The sequence below is a fragment of the Xenopus laevis genome, chromosome 3L (genome assembly GCF_017654675.1).
Source record: "Xenopus laevis strain J_2021 chromosome 3L, Xenopus_laevis_v10.1, whole genome shotgun sequence".
NCBI classification, from domain to species: domain Eukaryota; kingdom Metazoa; phylum Chordata; class Amphibia; order Anura; family Pipidae; genus Xenopus; species Xenopus laevis.
This window is the reverse complement of record NC_054375.1, coordinates 7,940,999-7,956,901: the sequence shown is the minus strand read 5'-3', so window position 1 is coordinate 7,956,901 and position 15,903 is coordinate 7,940,999. Positions and strand designations below refer to the sequence as shown.

The window sequence follows — 15,903 nt, the reverse complement described above, 5'->3', positions numbered from 1 at the left end:
ACACCGGCTGAAAATTACTTTCGTTTTCTGAACAAGCCCCTCCTCGCCCCAGCCCTTATACTCTCATAAATAAACCCCCAGCGATATCTATTTATGGCTGCGTCCTCCCCACTAGGAGTTTGTTTGCGCGAACTACATCTCCCAGCATGCCGCGCGCCATTATCTGCCTCACTGCCGTACAAGTGCATGCTGGGGCTTGTAGTTTTTTTTGGACGGGCAGCGAATCCGCCATTCATTGCCCTTAACAGCTACACTGCGATTGGCTGAGCGGCTTGTGCTGCTGTTCCTGGAAGGGCAAGGACTAGGCAGGGGTAGTGCCAGGCTGTGGGAAGCGGGTAGGGGATGCAGTTAGTACAAGTCATATTCTGCTTATGCTGAGGACACAGTGCAGGGCCAGAGGCTGGGATTAGGTATCAGCTGACTGCAGCTCTAAAAGGGGCAGTGACAGGCTTTATATAGTCCCAGTAGGGTGACACTTTCTGTTTCCTTAGGGTGCTCTGCTATGTAGTGTGACTTGCCAGGCTTCAGTTAGAGGCAGTGCCAGGTAGACTGTGAGTTTAGGGGGAATTCTTGCCATGTGGGTTTTCAGCATGAGGTTCTGTTGCACTTTGGCCAAAGTCGCTGGGAGATGTCAATCAAGACAATTGGCAGGGGGCGCGGGGCACAGGAGATTCACTGCTTCGTCCGTACAGGTGAGTATTCACATCGGCTCACCTTTGCCGGTGGCTAAACCCGAACAATGTGGGCAGGGCAGATAGCATTGGGGGCGGAGCAGTGATCTTGGGGTGGGCATGATGACATCAGAGGCAGGCACAATGATGTCATGGAGCTATGATGCTGGGTCAGGGTTATTACATCACTTATATGCAAATGGTTGGATTTCTGTCCACTTTTCACAATGTTATAAACGGGACAGAAAGTTTGGAACGGACAGCCCTTCCACAAACGGAGAAACCCACACGGCTGGAAACCCTACCTCTATCTATTATGCCCGATGAGTAAGACCAGATACTTTAACTACAGCTATGGGATCTGTTATACAGAAATCAGTTATCCAGAAAGCACTGAAATACAGCAATTTAGAAAAACAATTTCTTATTTTTGATTGATTTCCTTATTTCTGTTTCTTTAATAACAAGAAATTAACTGCACTTCATAATAACTACGGTGAGTGATCTTGGTATTTAATTGGTTTTCGTTTGGCCAGATTAATGTTCGGGCTTCACAAGGCTGAAAACCGAACAGTAAGTTGAGACCCGAATAGGCCTTAGAAAAACCGAACTGTTCGGGTCAAAACCGAACAGGTGGCAACCAGGGCCGGAACTAGGGGTAGGCAGAGTAGGCACGTGTCTAGGGCGCAAAGCTGGGGGGGCACCAGGCACGTACCTGCTCTCTCGCCTACCCCATGTCCGGCCCAGTATCTCCCCGGCTGCTGCCGGAAGTTCAGTGTGTAAATTCGCTTCTGCGCAGTTTCCGTCTCTCCCCAGCCACTGCTGAAATTTCTGTGCGGAAATGCGCTTCTGCGCATGCGCGCATGATCGCAGTTTTGTAGTTCACAATCGAGCATGTTATCAGCCGGCGCCGTGGCTGGCCAGGTTACTTAGGGAGCCTGGCCGGGTTGGCTCGGCTCTGGTGGCAACCCTAGCTCCATGTGACTGTAAGGTTTAACTGTATCACTAGGACAAATGCCAATTGTCTATGACAGGGGTCCACAACCGCCGGGCCAGAACTTGAGAACAGCACAGGCAAATCGGCCGGTGGTGCGCCAAATTGGACGACGGCGCGCCCAAATCGGACGCCGGTGCTCCTAAATCGGATGCCGACCCCCTCCAACCCCTCCACCCGGTCCATGGAAAAAAATTTGGCTCTTTTTTGGTCCCCAGGCCAAAAAAGTTTGGGGACCCTTGGTCTAGGAGACAAAACTTTTGTATGTGTGTAGTTGCTTGGCAACCATACAGTGCAGTCAGTTGAATGATAAACAGAGACTGCTTGGTTCTCTCTCCCCTCATCTATCTAGTTGGGTCACTGTGTAGTTCGGGGGGAAAGATTTCACATGAAATTTAGTGATTCTGCCCAATGCTAAGTGACTTTAGAATCAGATGGGCATTCACACAAGTGGGTATGGGAAGCTGTTCTGTTGTACCCTTGTGTGTGTGTGATGGTCACAGGTACAGTTATGGGACCTGTTATCCAGAACGCTGGGGTATTCCGCATAACATGTGTCTGTATTTTGGATCACCTTACCCGAAGTCTACAAAAAAAATTTATTTAACCCAATAGGATTGTTTTGCCTCTAATAAGGCTTAATCATATCTTAGTACAAACTACTGTTTTATTATTACAGAGATATAGGAAATATGTTTTAAAATGTTGATTTATTTGATTGCAATGGAGTCTATGGGAGATGAACTTCCCCTAATTGTGAGCTTTCTGGATAACGAGTTTCCTGATAATGGACCCCATACCTGTAGTGCTGATTCCCCTGACACTGTTTTCCCTTACTATACACACATTTAACACTCCCAACACAGTTGTGCCTTAATATTCACACTGAAACCCCCTTCACATGACCCTTACCCATTCCCTAGGCCATAGGAACTAATCAGAGATTTAATTTACCTGCAAAAAAACCCAAAACACTGAATGGTTGCTATGGGTTACTGCAGTGGTGCAGTCTTGCCCTGCCTATGCTCAAAGGTAAGATTTGGGGTGAGTTCTTATTTGTGCCCTGGGTACCCCTGGAACTATAGCAGAGTGACTGTTACCCCAATGTTTCTATATATCTGTAACCTTGTTATGAGCTAAGGGGGCCCAGTCTGAAGGCCAGTTAGGGAGAGATTTGGGGTGAGTGATTATTTGTACCCTGGGTACCCCTGGAACTATAGCAGGGTGACACCCCAATGTTTCTATATATCTGTAACCTTGTTATGAGCTAAGGGGCCCAGTCTGAAGACCAGTTAGGGGGAGATTTGGGGTGAGTGCTTATTTGTACCCTGGGTACCCCTGGAACTATAGCAGGGTGACTGTTACCCCAATGTTTCTATATATCTGTAACCTTGTTATGAGCTAAGGGGGCCCAGTCTGAAGGTCAGTTAGGGGGAGCTTTGGGGTGAGTGTTTATTTGTACCCTGGGTACCCCTGGAACTATAGCAGGGTGACTGTTACCCCAATGTTTCTATATATCTGTAACCTTGTTATGAGCTAAGGGGGCCCAGTCTGAAGGCCAGTTAGGGGGAGATTTTGGGTGAGTGTTTATTTGTACCCTGGGTACCCCTGGAACTATAGCAGGGTGACTGTTACCCCAATGTTTCTGTATATCTGTAACCTTGTTATGAGCTAAGGGGGCCCAGCCTGAAGGTCAGTTAGAGGGAGATTTGGGGTGATTAAAGTGATATTGTTCTTCTGTTTAACCCCCTCTCAGCCAACTCCAAGTTTTGGCCTCCTGTTTGATATCGATGGGGTCATTGTGAGGGGAAAAAACCCCATCCCAGGGGCGGCCGAGGCCTTCAAGAAGCTGGTGGGCAGAGACGGGCGAATGACGGTGCCTGTGGTTTTTGTGACTAATGCGGGGAATTGCGTGCGCCAAACCAGGGCGATGGAGCTGACCAAAGTGTTGGGTGTTGAGGTAAGTAAGGGGTTAAGCTGGGCATCCCTGACCAAAGACCCCAAACAACTTTGCTCCTAATTGTTCAGGACCTGTTGGCATGTACAAGAACTCTGTACTTTCTTGGTTCCCTATGAGATACATTCCGGAACCCCCATGTGGTTCCACATGCACTTGCAAACTAGTGTGTGGGAACATACAACTTCTATGTTCTGTAGTGCACTTCCATCATCAACTCCTTGGAATGTGTTGGGTTGGGAATAAGGAAGGATGGAGTCCAATAACCTGTACAGAATCCTGCATTGTAACCTTATGTCTCTCTCTTGCCAGGTGTTACCAGAGCAAGTCATTCTCTCTCATAGTCCCCTGCGCATGTTCCAGCAATTCCACGACAAATGCGTCCTGATGTCTGGCCAGGGGCCCGTGGATGAGATAGCCCGGGAGTATCCTTAACTTCAAGCCAACTGGCAACCTTTGATGCAGAACTGCAAAGCTCACAATTTCTGTTATTTGCATACAATTGCTGATATAGTTTTATGGGATCTCTCTGTACAGACTATGAGCAAACTTAGGGACTGTTCCTGCTGAATTGTGCTTAGTACAGGGAATACCTATGCTGCCATAGTTTTATGGGATCTCTCTGTACAGACTATGAGCAAACTTAAGGGACTGTTCCTGCTAAATTGTGCTTAGTACAGGGGAATACCTATGCTGCCATAGTTTTATGGGATCTCTCTGTACAGACTATGAGCAAACTTAGGGGCTGTTCCTGCTGAATTGTGCTTAGTACAGGGAATACCTATGCTGCCATAGTTTTATGGGATCTCTCTGTACAGACTATGAGCAAACTTAGGGGCTGTTCCTGCTGAATTGTGCTTAGTACAGGGAATACCTATGCTGCCATAGTTTTTTGGGATCTCTCTGTACAGACTATGAACAAACTTAGGGGACTGTTCCTGCTGAATTGTGCTTAGTACAGGGAATACCTATGCTGCCATAGTTTTATGGGATCTCTCTGTACAGACTATGAGCAAACTTAGGGACTGTTCCTGCTGAATTGTGCTTAGTACAGGGGAATACCTATGCTGCCATAGTTTTATGGGATCTCTCTGTACAGACTATGAGCAAACTTAGGGGACTGTTCCTGCTGAATTGTGCTTAGTACAGGGGAATACCTATGCTGCCATAGTTTTATGGGATCTCTCTGTACAGACTATGAGCAAACTTAGGGGACTGTTCCTGCTGAATTGTGCTTAGTACAGGGAATACCTATGCTGCCACAGTTTTATGGGATCTCTCTGTACAGGTTTTGCTTTTTCATGTTCTTACATTGAGTTGACCTTTACTCGCTTTGTGCAGCCAGGGCTTCCAAAATGTTGTTACAATTAATGACCTGCGAATGGCGTACCCTTTGCTTGATATGGTGGATCACAATCGCAGACCTAAAAATCCAGTAAGTACAAGTAAAGGGGAACTGAGCAGACTGTGACCAATATTTCTGTAGAGGATAACCAAAATAATGGGGGGGGGGATTCCTGTTCAATAAAAGATGCCAACTTAACCCCTTCAGACCAAGTTAATACCTTATTGGCCCATGAAGGACCCTCAGAAGCACCTGCATAACTGATATCTGGCCATACCTGTGTTTTTTTTTCTAATGTTGGTTCTGTACATTACCACAATGAATTTTAAATGAAACAATTCAGATGCAGTTGAACTGCAGACTTTCAGCTTTAATTCAGTGGGTTGAACACAAAGATTGCATAAAAATGTGAGGAACTAAAGCCTTTTTTGTAACATAATCACTTCATTTCAGGGGCTCAAAAGTAATTGGACAATTGACTCAAAGGCTATTTCATGGGCAGGTGGGGGCAATTCCTTCGTTATGTCATTATCAATAAAGCAGATAAAAGCCCTGGAGTTGATTTGAGGGGGGGGGGTGCTTGTATGTGGAACAGACAATACTGTATGTGGTCAAAGGAGCTCTCCGTGCAGTGTTTTTAATTTGTCCAATTGCTTTTGAGCCCCTGAAATGAAGTGATTGTATTAAAAAAAATGCTTTAGTTCCTCACATCTGAGTTGTTTCATTTAAAATCCATTGTGGTAAAATGAGAAAAATGTTTGTCTCTGTCCAAATGATGGACCTAACTGTATAGCTGTGGGATAAGTAGGGTCCAGCCAGATGTAAGTGGGCACCACGACACCATGTGAAACTCATATATGTTCTAAATTCTCCTTTATCTATCCCAGCCGCCTGTGATCCAGAACTTTCCAGCAATAGAAGGTGAGTTCTACTGTTTGGTTCTGTTGGGTGCAGCACCACCTGCTTACTCTGGGTTAGGTCAAAGTGGGGGAAATCTGAGCATCTTAATCTCATGCTTTTATTGTAGTGGGTCCTAATTTGGGGTTATTTTAATTCAGTCTCATGACAAAGGGCTGAGGTGTTGCTTGCAATGTTCAGCAGAGGACAACAGAAATATTGGGGGGGGCGGTATTCCTATACAATAAAATCTGCCAACTCAGCCCCTCCAGACCAAGTTACCATCTTATTGGCCCATGTATGGGGCCCTCAGATGCATCTGCATAACTACACATCTCAAGAGTTGTATTTCCACTATATGGCACATGTGCAATACATTAACCCTGGGTATTCAGTTACAGTAAGTACTATGCCTCATTAGGGTCGCCTTGTAAGGCTTTGGGCTTTAACATAATATAATGTTAATGGGTCCCCAGTCAATTCCAGATGCCTGTTGTTGTTTCTCAGCTGTGATCCTATTGGGTGAGCCTGTGCGGTGGGAGACCAGCCTACAGCTAATCCTGGATATACTACTGAGCAACGGGCGCCCAACGGCATGGCTTCCCCAGGTCCCGTACCCTCATATCCCTGTCCTTGCCTGTAACATGGACCTGCAATGGATGGCCGAAGCTAAGAACCCCAGGTGAGGAAAGCCAACTAGTCAGCCCTGTTACATAAAAAAGAATCAGCACCACTGGTGCATTATGGGTAGTATGGGAATCATAGTAATTGCTCAACACCAGGGAGGTGGACACTGCCAGCAAGAACCCCATTGTACTCAGTTTTGCCTCTTTTGGGGCCCCTACAGCTGTTTTACCCCCCTCGATGGTGGCCCTATAGTTCTCCTTGCATACTATGTATCTCCCAGTACAACTCTACTTGTCCCATTCAGGTTTGGGCACGGCACGTTCCTGGTCTGCCTGGAGACTCTCTATCACAAACTTACTGGGCGGGAGCTGAGGTACGAGGCGCTCATTGGGAAACCCAGTATGGTGACGTATAGTTTTGCAGAGCACCTTATTCTGGAGCAGGCGAGGAAGAGGGGATGGGATGCACCAATCCGCACACTGTACGCTATTGGGTGAGTTTTTTTACCAGGGGGAGTTTTGATAGGCCATTCTGCAGCCAGTCAGAATGTTACAGAGTTTGAAAGGTAAAAGCTACCTGCAGCAAATCAGAGAAATAGAATGTTTGAAGTGTCACAACTACCTGCAGCCAAAATAGAATGTTTGAAGTGTCACAGTTACCTGCAGCCAATCAGAGAATTAGAATGTTTGAAGGGTCACAGCTACCTACAGCCAGTCAGAGAATTACAATGTTTGAAGGGTCACAGCTACCTACAGCCAATCAGAGAATTAGAATGTTTTAAGGGTCACAGCTACCTACAGCCAATCAGAGAATTACAATGTATGAAAGGTCACAGCTACCTGCAGCAAATCAGAGAAATAGAATGCTTGAAGGGTTACAGCTACATGTAGACAATCAGAGAAATAGAATGGTTGATGGGTCACAGCTACCTGCAGCCAATCAGAGAAATAGAATGTTTAAAGGGTCATAGTTACTGTACCTGCAGCCAATCAGAGAAATGGAATGTTTGAAGGGTCACAGCTACCTGCAGCCAGTTGGATATTAGAATGTTTGAAACAATAGAGCTATCTGCAGCCAATCAGAATCATATAATTTTAAATATTTTCAGTGGAACTCAGTGTTTTTCTTTACCTATTTCTTTCCCCTCTTAGGGACAATCCAATGGCAGACATCTACGGGGCCAATCTCTACAATCACTTCCTAACGAGCAACCGGGGGAAGTCCGAGGATGGGCTGCCCCACAGCTGCCGGTCTATCCTGGTGTGCACTGGGGTGTACGGCAATCAGGGGGAGGTGCCAACGGACACACGGGAGAGCGTGACCCAGACCGTCTTCCATGGGCACCGAGACTTCCGACTAGACCCCACCTTGGTGGAGGCATCGCACATTGTGAAAGACGTGGAACATGCTGTGAATTTGGTGCTGAGGGAAGAGGGTTGGGTCTCAGAGAGTGAAGGATTAGAGAGTGCGAGTGAATGAAGCAGGGAGGTCTGAAGGGAATGAAAGGTAACAGAAGGGAATGAACGGTATTGTAATGGGGGAGGGGAAATCCACAATATTTGTTTGGATGATATAAGAAGAGATCAATGGTAACAGAACAGGAGGAATAGTACTATTTTACTGGTTTTAGCATGAATAGAGGGACATTCTCCCTGGGGCCCTAAGAAGGGCCAATTTGACAGAAAATGTATGGGTTTAATAATATAATTCAGTATGGTTATTGTTAAATGTTTAAGCATTTAGTTCACAGGGGTCCAGCTTGCAGCTTGTCCACTGTCCTTGAACTAGAACTTCCTGCACCCTGGCAGTCGAAAGCGATCGAGGGTTCTGGGAGTTGTAGGTCACCAACATCTGGAAGGCAAGTGAAAAGGGTGAAGTATAGGTACAAGATGGCTGTCTGGCAAAAGAAAAACTGAACAACAAATGTTCATTCTTCCTGTCTCAGGGGAACCACCGTCTGTAACTGGGTTACACCAGAAGCCCAAAGTGCCTTTGTTCTGGTGTGAAACAATAAAATACGCGTTGTCATCTCCATAACTGAGCAGATCCAGCTTTACTGAAGGGTAAAATACAACACAACACTAAATACGCAACTTTAACTCCTAGGTGGAGGCTTAAAGGGGTTGTTCACCTTTGAGATAACTTTTAGTAGGATGCGGAGAATGATATTCTGAGACAAATTGCAATTGGTTTTCATTTTTTATTATTTAAGGTTTTTGAGTTATTTAGATTTTTATTCAGCAGCTCTTCAATTAGCATTTTAAGCAATCTGGTTGCTAGTGTGCAAAGTCCCCCGGCAACCATGCATTGATTTGAATAAGAGACTGGAATATGAACAGGAGAAGCCTGAATAGAAAGATGAGTAATAAAAAGTAGCAAAAACAATTCATTTGTAACCACAAATAATAAAAAATTAAAATAAATTGCAAATTGTCTCAGAATATCCCTCTCTACATCATACTGAAAGTTAACGCAAAGGTTGTTCGCCTTTGCGTTAACTTTTAGTATGATGTAGAGAGGGATATTCTGAGACAATTTGCAATTTATTTTCATTTTTTATTATTTGTGGTTTTTGAGTTATTTAACTTTGTATTCGGTAGTTCCAACCATCTGGTTGCTAGGGTCCAAATTACCCTAGCAACCATGCATTGGTTTGAATAAGAGACCTGAATATAAAGATGAGAAATAAAAAGTAGCAATAACAATACATTTGTGGCCTTACAGAGCCTTTGTTTTTAGATGGGGTCAGTGACCCCCATTTGAAAGCTGGGAAAAGTCAGAAGAAAAAGGCAAGTAATTAAACAAAACTATAAAAAATAAATAATGAAGACTAATTGAAAAGTTGTTTAGAATATGTCATTCTATAACATACTAAAACTTAACATAAAGGTGAACCACCCTTTTAATTTGTTTTGTGGGTTTCTGTTTTCTTGAATGTCTCGGAGATGTTTATAGACTGATTCTTATTTCCTATTTCTTATTTCCACCAGAGCTACTTGCATAAGTATAGTATGGGACCTGTTATCCAGAATGCTCAGGACCTGGGGTTTTCCAGATAACGGATCTTTCCATAATTTGGATCTTCATACCTTAAGTCTACTAGGAAATCATGTAAATATTAAATAAACCCAATAGGCTGATTTTGCTTCCAATAAGGATAATTATATCTAAGTTGGGATCAATAATACCGTTTTATTATTACTATGAGAGATCGCCTTTTTGTAATTCGGAGCTTTCTGGATAATGGGTCCTGTACTTACTGTGTCTAGTGATTGTGAGCATAGTGGGACCAATTAGATAATGAACTTGGAGTGGCCCTCAGTTTACATGCGTTGCCACTGGAGCAAAGTTACTACGAATCAGCCGGTCCCTCTCAACCAAACAGCAGCAGTGGAGCAAGAATTTTTAGGGGCAGATCAATCACCAAACATGTCATTGGTAAAGGGGAACTTCTCAACTTCCACACTCCACCTGTAGAGCAAAAACAAATAAGGGTCCCCAGCCAACATAGTCCATCAAAGGAAGAACAAAGAATGTTCTGTAATTAAAGGTGGCCATACACTGTTAAATCTGCTAGTTTGGCGGATCTTGATCCGATATGCCCACTAATGGCTGGGCGATATTGGGTGAATCCGAAACATTTCTGCCCTTGGATTACAATGCTACGAATGGGCACCGAAGGGCCGCATCAACTAGCTGATACGGTCCTGGATCGTGGAAAAAAAATCAGACTTGACCGATCGATATCCGGCCTGATATTGATCAGGAGGACCTATAGGAAACCCCCACAGGGGCAGATAAGCTGCCGAATTGGTCTAAAGAGCCGATATTGGCAGCTTTAATCTGCCCGTGTATGGCCACCTTAACAGTGTTCCAATAGTGATGTGCGGGTCGAGTTTTCCTCCCAACGTAAGCCTGGCCCACTCTGTCCCCTCTATTTAAAGACCTGCGTCCGCCCTGTAGTGATGTCACAGTCCTGTAGTGATGTCACAAAAGGGGGAAGGTGCAAGTCTATAAATTGACGTGCTGGAAGCCGGCAGTGTGATGTTGCAGGCGGGGAGATCAAAAGCGAGTGCTCAACCCACAACTGCCCGTAACCCGAAGATGTTTTGTGGGCAGCTGGCCCGAACCCGCCGGCCCTCACATCACTAGTTCCAACCGAAGGTACACTATCAGAGAGACATTTTTAAACCACCAAAAAAGGAGACAAAAACTAAAGTGCTTAATATACCCTGATCCAAAGTCCCAATGCTCCATCACTACAGCAAAAAACTGTCTCCTATACAGAAACAACTATGATGCTCTATGATATCATCTGCCTGATGCCCAGTCTCTGCCCCATCTTGCCAAGTACTACTTGTTTCCCAGAGCTTCTCAACTCTGACTCTCTAATGCTCAGTTCACCTTTTAATTTTATAATGCCATATAAACTGTAGGTCTTACCCTAATTCTCCCAGGTAACTCAGCCCATGCCTCCATGGATGTCAACAAAGAATTTTCCAGGGAGGGAAGTCAATATGTTTTGTCACTGCTGCTGGGACCAGTCCCTCCCTCCGTCCCTTAGGCTGGCAGAGTCATCCTCCCTGGTTCTGTTGTTAAAGGGATACTGTCATGGGAAAAAATTTTTTTTCAAAATGAATCAGTTAATAGTGCTGCACCAGCAGAATTCTGAACTGAAATACATTTCTCAAAAGAGCAAACTGATTTTTTTATATTCAATTTTGAAATCTGACATGGGGCTAGACATTTTGTCAATTTCCCAGCTGCCCCAAGTCATGTGACTTGTGCTCTGATAAACTTCAATCACTCTTTACTGCTGTACTGCAAGTTGGAGTGATATCACCCCTCCCTTTTCCCCCCAGCAGCCAAACAAAAGAACAATGGGAAGGTAACCAGATAGCAGCTCCCTAACACAAGATAACAGCTGCCTGGTAGATCTAAGAACAACACTCAATAGTAAAAACCCATGTCCCACTGAGACACATTCAGTTACATTGAGAAGGAAAAACAGCAGCCTGCCAGAAAGCATTTCTCTCCTAAAGTGCAGGCACACGTCACATGACCAGGGGCAGCTGGGAAATTGACAATATGTCTAGCTCCATGTCAGATTTCAAAAATGAATATAAAAAAATCTGTTTGCTCTTTTGATAAATGGATTTCAGTGCAGAATTCTGCTGGAGTAGCACTATTAACTGATTCATTTTGAAAAAATGTTTTTTCCCATGACAGTATCCCTTTAAGTAATGGCTTGAAGTCCCTCAACTTTCCAGAGAATCTTTGCCCGACTCACTAGGGAAAGCAGAGGGACATCAAGTTCCAGAATTCATCACTTCACAATGAACTAGGAGGAGGGGCTGTTTGCATTATAGTAACACTGTGAGCCTAAGGGCTGCTGGGAAACATGGCTTCCTTCCAATCAGTGGAACAAGATCCTTTTATATTTATTTCTGGAAAATGGAAGAAAAGTTGCAGAACCAATTATTACTGGGCCCACAGCATTATTTTTCAGGCCCCCAAAATAAGGGATGCACCGAATCCACTATTTTGGATTCGGCCAAAGCCCCAAATCCTTTGTGAAAGATTCGACCGAAAACCGAACCGAATCCTAATTTGCATATGCAAATTAGGGATGGGAAAGGAACAAGAGCTTAGACGTCCTTGTTTTGTTACAAAAAGTCACGCCCTCCCCGTCCCTAATTTGCATATGCAAATTAGGATTTGGTTCGGCCAGGAAGAAGGATTCAGCCGAATCCTGCTGAAAAAGGCCGAATCCCGAACTGAATCCTGGATTCGGTGCATCCCTACCCAAAATGTTTAGCGGTTGACTTGTTTTACCAATATTTATTGAAAGTGTATATGAATTAGGTCCTCCTGGGCCCCCTGCAGCCGCAGGGTCTGCTTCCTCTATAGTTACGCCCCTGGTGCAGGTAAAAAGAATCGGCACATACAGAGAGCACCTTCTTCGATGTTTCAGCTCTGCCCGTGTCCTTCCTTAAGTAGCTCTCCTTTGCTCTCACAAGACAAATGCTAAACTTTTGGAGGATGGAGAATCTGGCGCTGAAACTCCACACTCAGCGCCCTGTTATTGGAAGAATTGCGAGAGTTGTGGATAATACAGTGGGAAAGATACTGGATTTTTTCCTTTATTGTTAACTTTACCTTGAACAAAACTTGCTTCCCCTTTAAAGGGGAGGTTCACCTTTAAGACACGTTTTAGCATGTTATAGAATGGCCAATTATAAGCAACTTTTTAATTGGTCTTCATGGTTTATTTTTTATAGTTATTTAATTTTTCTTCTGACCCTTTCCAGCTTTCAAATGGGGGTCACTGACCCCATCTAAAAAAAACCCAAAACAAATGCTCTGTAAGGCTACAAGTTTATTAGTATTGCTGCTATTTATTACTCATCTTTCTATTCAGGCCTCTCCTATTCCAGTCTCTTATTCAAATCAATGTATGGTTGCTATGGTCATTTAGGCCCTAGCAACCAGACTGCTGAAATTGTAAAACTGGGCAGCTGCTGAATAAAAAGCTAAATAACTCAAATAAAAACCAATTGTAAAATATTGTAGGGTTATTATAAGTTACAGAGGATTTGCAAAAGGGGGTACTTTATCTATTATAATACACAAGTTTCAGTGAGTCATGGGACAGAAATGACATCACTAAGATCGGAATAAAACCAATGACATCACTAAGCACCATTTATAAGTATATATATATATAATAAGGGATAATAATATCCTGTAAATTATATCTTTATAATTGGTGCTTAGTGATGTCATCTCTGTACCCCTGTTGTACATTATGAAGGCATTAGTCACTTCAGAGTTCAATGACCTGTATAAAAGCCTTTGGCCTTGTATATGCTCATCAAGCTCCTGTGTGATTTATAATATCTAATAGGGGGTACATTATTCATGATGTATAAACTGTGTGTAGAAATGCACCCCCAGTTGTAAAATATGAGGATATCAGAAGTCACCGTATAGTTCCAAGACCTGTATAAAATCACTTGACTGTTGACCATTATAGGATCATGAAACTCAGGGGTGAATTATAATTTTACAGTAGGGGGTGGATTGTTGATTTTTGCTGAGCTACAACTCTCAGAATGAAGTGATTCCAGGAAACATGCGCTTTCTTTAAAATAAATACTGACGAAATACAGAAGGGCTCAGATTAGTATTTGGTGGGTTCCTTTGTCACACCCCCACCCCCATGCTAAACAATAATGCACACGCACACAAACATGCAAGCAGTCTCTCACTCACACCTACACAAGCACACTCACCTTCTCTCTCGCACATACAAAGGCACACTCACCCTCTCTCTCGCACATACAAAAGGCACACTCACCCTCTCTCCCACATACAGAAGCACACTCACCCTCTCTCGCACATACACAAGCCACACTCACCCTCTCTCCCACATACACAAGCACACTCACCCTCTCTCCCACATACACAAGCACACTCACCCTCTCTCCCACATACACAAGCACACTCACCCTCTCTCTCACATACACAAGCACACTCACCTCTCTCTCACATACACAAGCACACTCACCCTCTCTCCACATACACAAGCACACTCACCCTCTCTCCCACATACACAAGCACACTCACCCTCTCTCCCACATACACAAGCACACTCACCTCTCTCTCACATACACAAGCACACTCACCCTCTCTCTCACATACACAAGCACAACTCACCCTCTCTCTCACATACACAAGCACACTCACCCTCTCTCTCACATACACAAGCACACTCACCCTCTCTCCCACATACACAAGCACACTCACCCTCTCTCTCCCACATACACAAGCACACTCACCCTCTCTCCACATACCAAACACACTCACCCTCTCTCGCACATACACAAGCACACTCACCCTCTCTCTCGCACATACACAAGCACTCACCCTCTCTCTCACCTACACAAGCACACTCACCCTCTCTCTCGCACATACACAAGCACACTCACCCTCTCTCCCACATACACAAGCACACTCACCTCTCTCCCACATACACAAGCACACTCACCCCTCTCTCCCACATACACAAGCACACTCACCCTCTCTCCCACATACACAAGCACACTCACCCCTCTCTCACATACACAAGCACACTCACCCTCTCTCCCACATACACAAGCACACTCACCTCTCTCTCACATACACAAGCACACTCACCCTCTTCGCACATACAAAGGCACACTCACCTCTCTCCCACATACACAAGCACACTCACCCTCTCTCCCACATACACAAGCACACTCACCCTCTCTCCCACATACACAAGCACACTCACCCTCTCTCTCACATACACAAGCCACACTCACCCTCTCTCTCACATACACAAGCACACTCACCCTCTCTCCCACATACACAAGCACACTCACCCTCCTCTCTCCCACATACACAGCACACTCACCCTCTCTCCCACATACACAAACACACTCACCCTCTCTCGCACATACACAAGCACACTCACCCTCTCTCTCGCACATACACAAGCACTCACCTCTCTCCACCTACACAAGCACACTCACCCTCTCTCTCGCACATACACAAGCACACTCACCCTCTCTCTCACCTACACAAGCAACTCACCCTCTCTTCTCGCACATACACAAGCACTCACCCTCTCTCTCACCTCACAGCACACTCACCCTCTCTCTCGCACATACACAAGCACTCACCCTCTCTCTCACCTACACAAGCACACTCACCTCTCTCTCGCACATACACAAGCACACTCACCCTCATCTCCCACATACACAAGCACACTCACCCTCTCTCCACATACACAAGCACACTCACCCTCTCTCCCACATACACAAGCACACTCACCCTCTCTCTCACATACACAAGCCACACTCACCCTCTCTCCCACATACACAAGCACACTCACCCTCTCTCTCACATACACAAGCACACTCACCCTCTCTCGCACATACAAAGGCACACTCACCCTCTCTCCCACATACACAAGCACACTCACCCTCTCTCCCACATACACAAGCACACTCACCCTCTCTCCCACATACACAAGCACACTCACCCTCTCTCTCACATACACAAGCACACTCACCCTCTCTCTCACATACACAAGCACACCTCACCTCTCTCCCACATACACAAGCACACTCACCCTCTCTCTCCCACATACACAAGCACACTCACCCTCTCGTCCCACATACACAAACACACTCACCCTCTCTCGCACATACACAAGCACACTCACCCTCTCTCTCGCACATACACAAGCACTCACCCTCTCTCTCACCTACACAAGCACACTCACCCTCTCTCTCGCACATACACAAGCACACTCACCCTCTCTCTACCTACACAAGCACACTCACCCTCTCTCTCGCACATACACAAGCACTCACCCTCTCTC

The 15,903-nt window shown here is 45.1% G+C and overlaps 1 protein-coding gene across 1 annotated transcript; it reads left to right on the top strand.

Moving 5' to 3' along the window:
- The first annotated feature begins 304 nt into the window (after positions 1 to 304).
- On the top strand, positions 305 to 8,525 carry hdhd5.L (haloacid dehalogenase like hydrolase domain containing 5 L homeolog). The gene is given in 8 exon segments (NM_001097147.1): positions 305 to 692; positions 3,422 to 3,625; positions 3,935 to 4,047; positions 4,964 to 5,057; positions 5,855 to 5,888; positions 6,372 to 6,546; positions 6,796 to 6,984; positions 7,643 to 8,525. Coding segments are annotated over 8 exon segments (1,239 nt in total). The 5' UTR covers positions 305 to 590; the 3' UTR covers positions 7,971 to 8,525.
- The last annotated feature ends 7,378 nt before the right edge of the window (positions 8,526 to 15,903 follow it).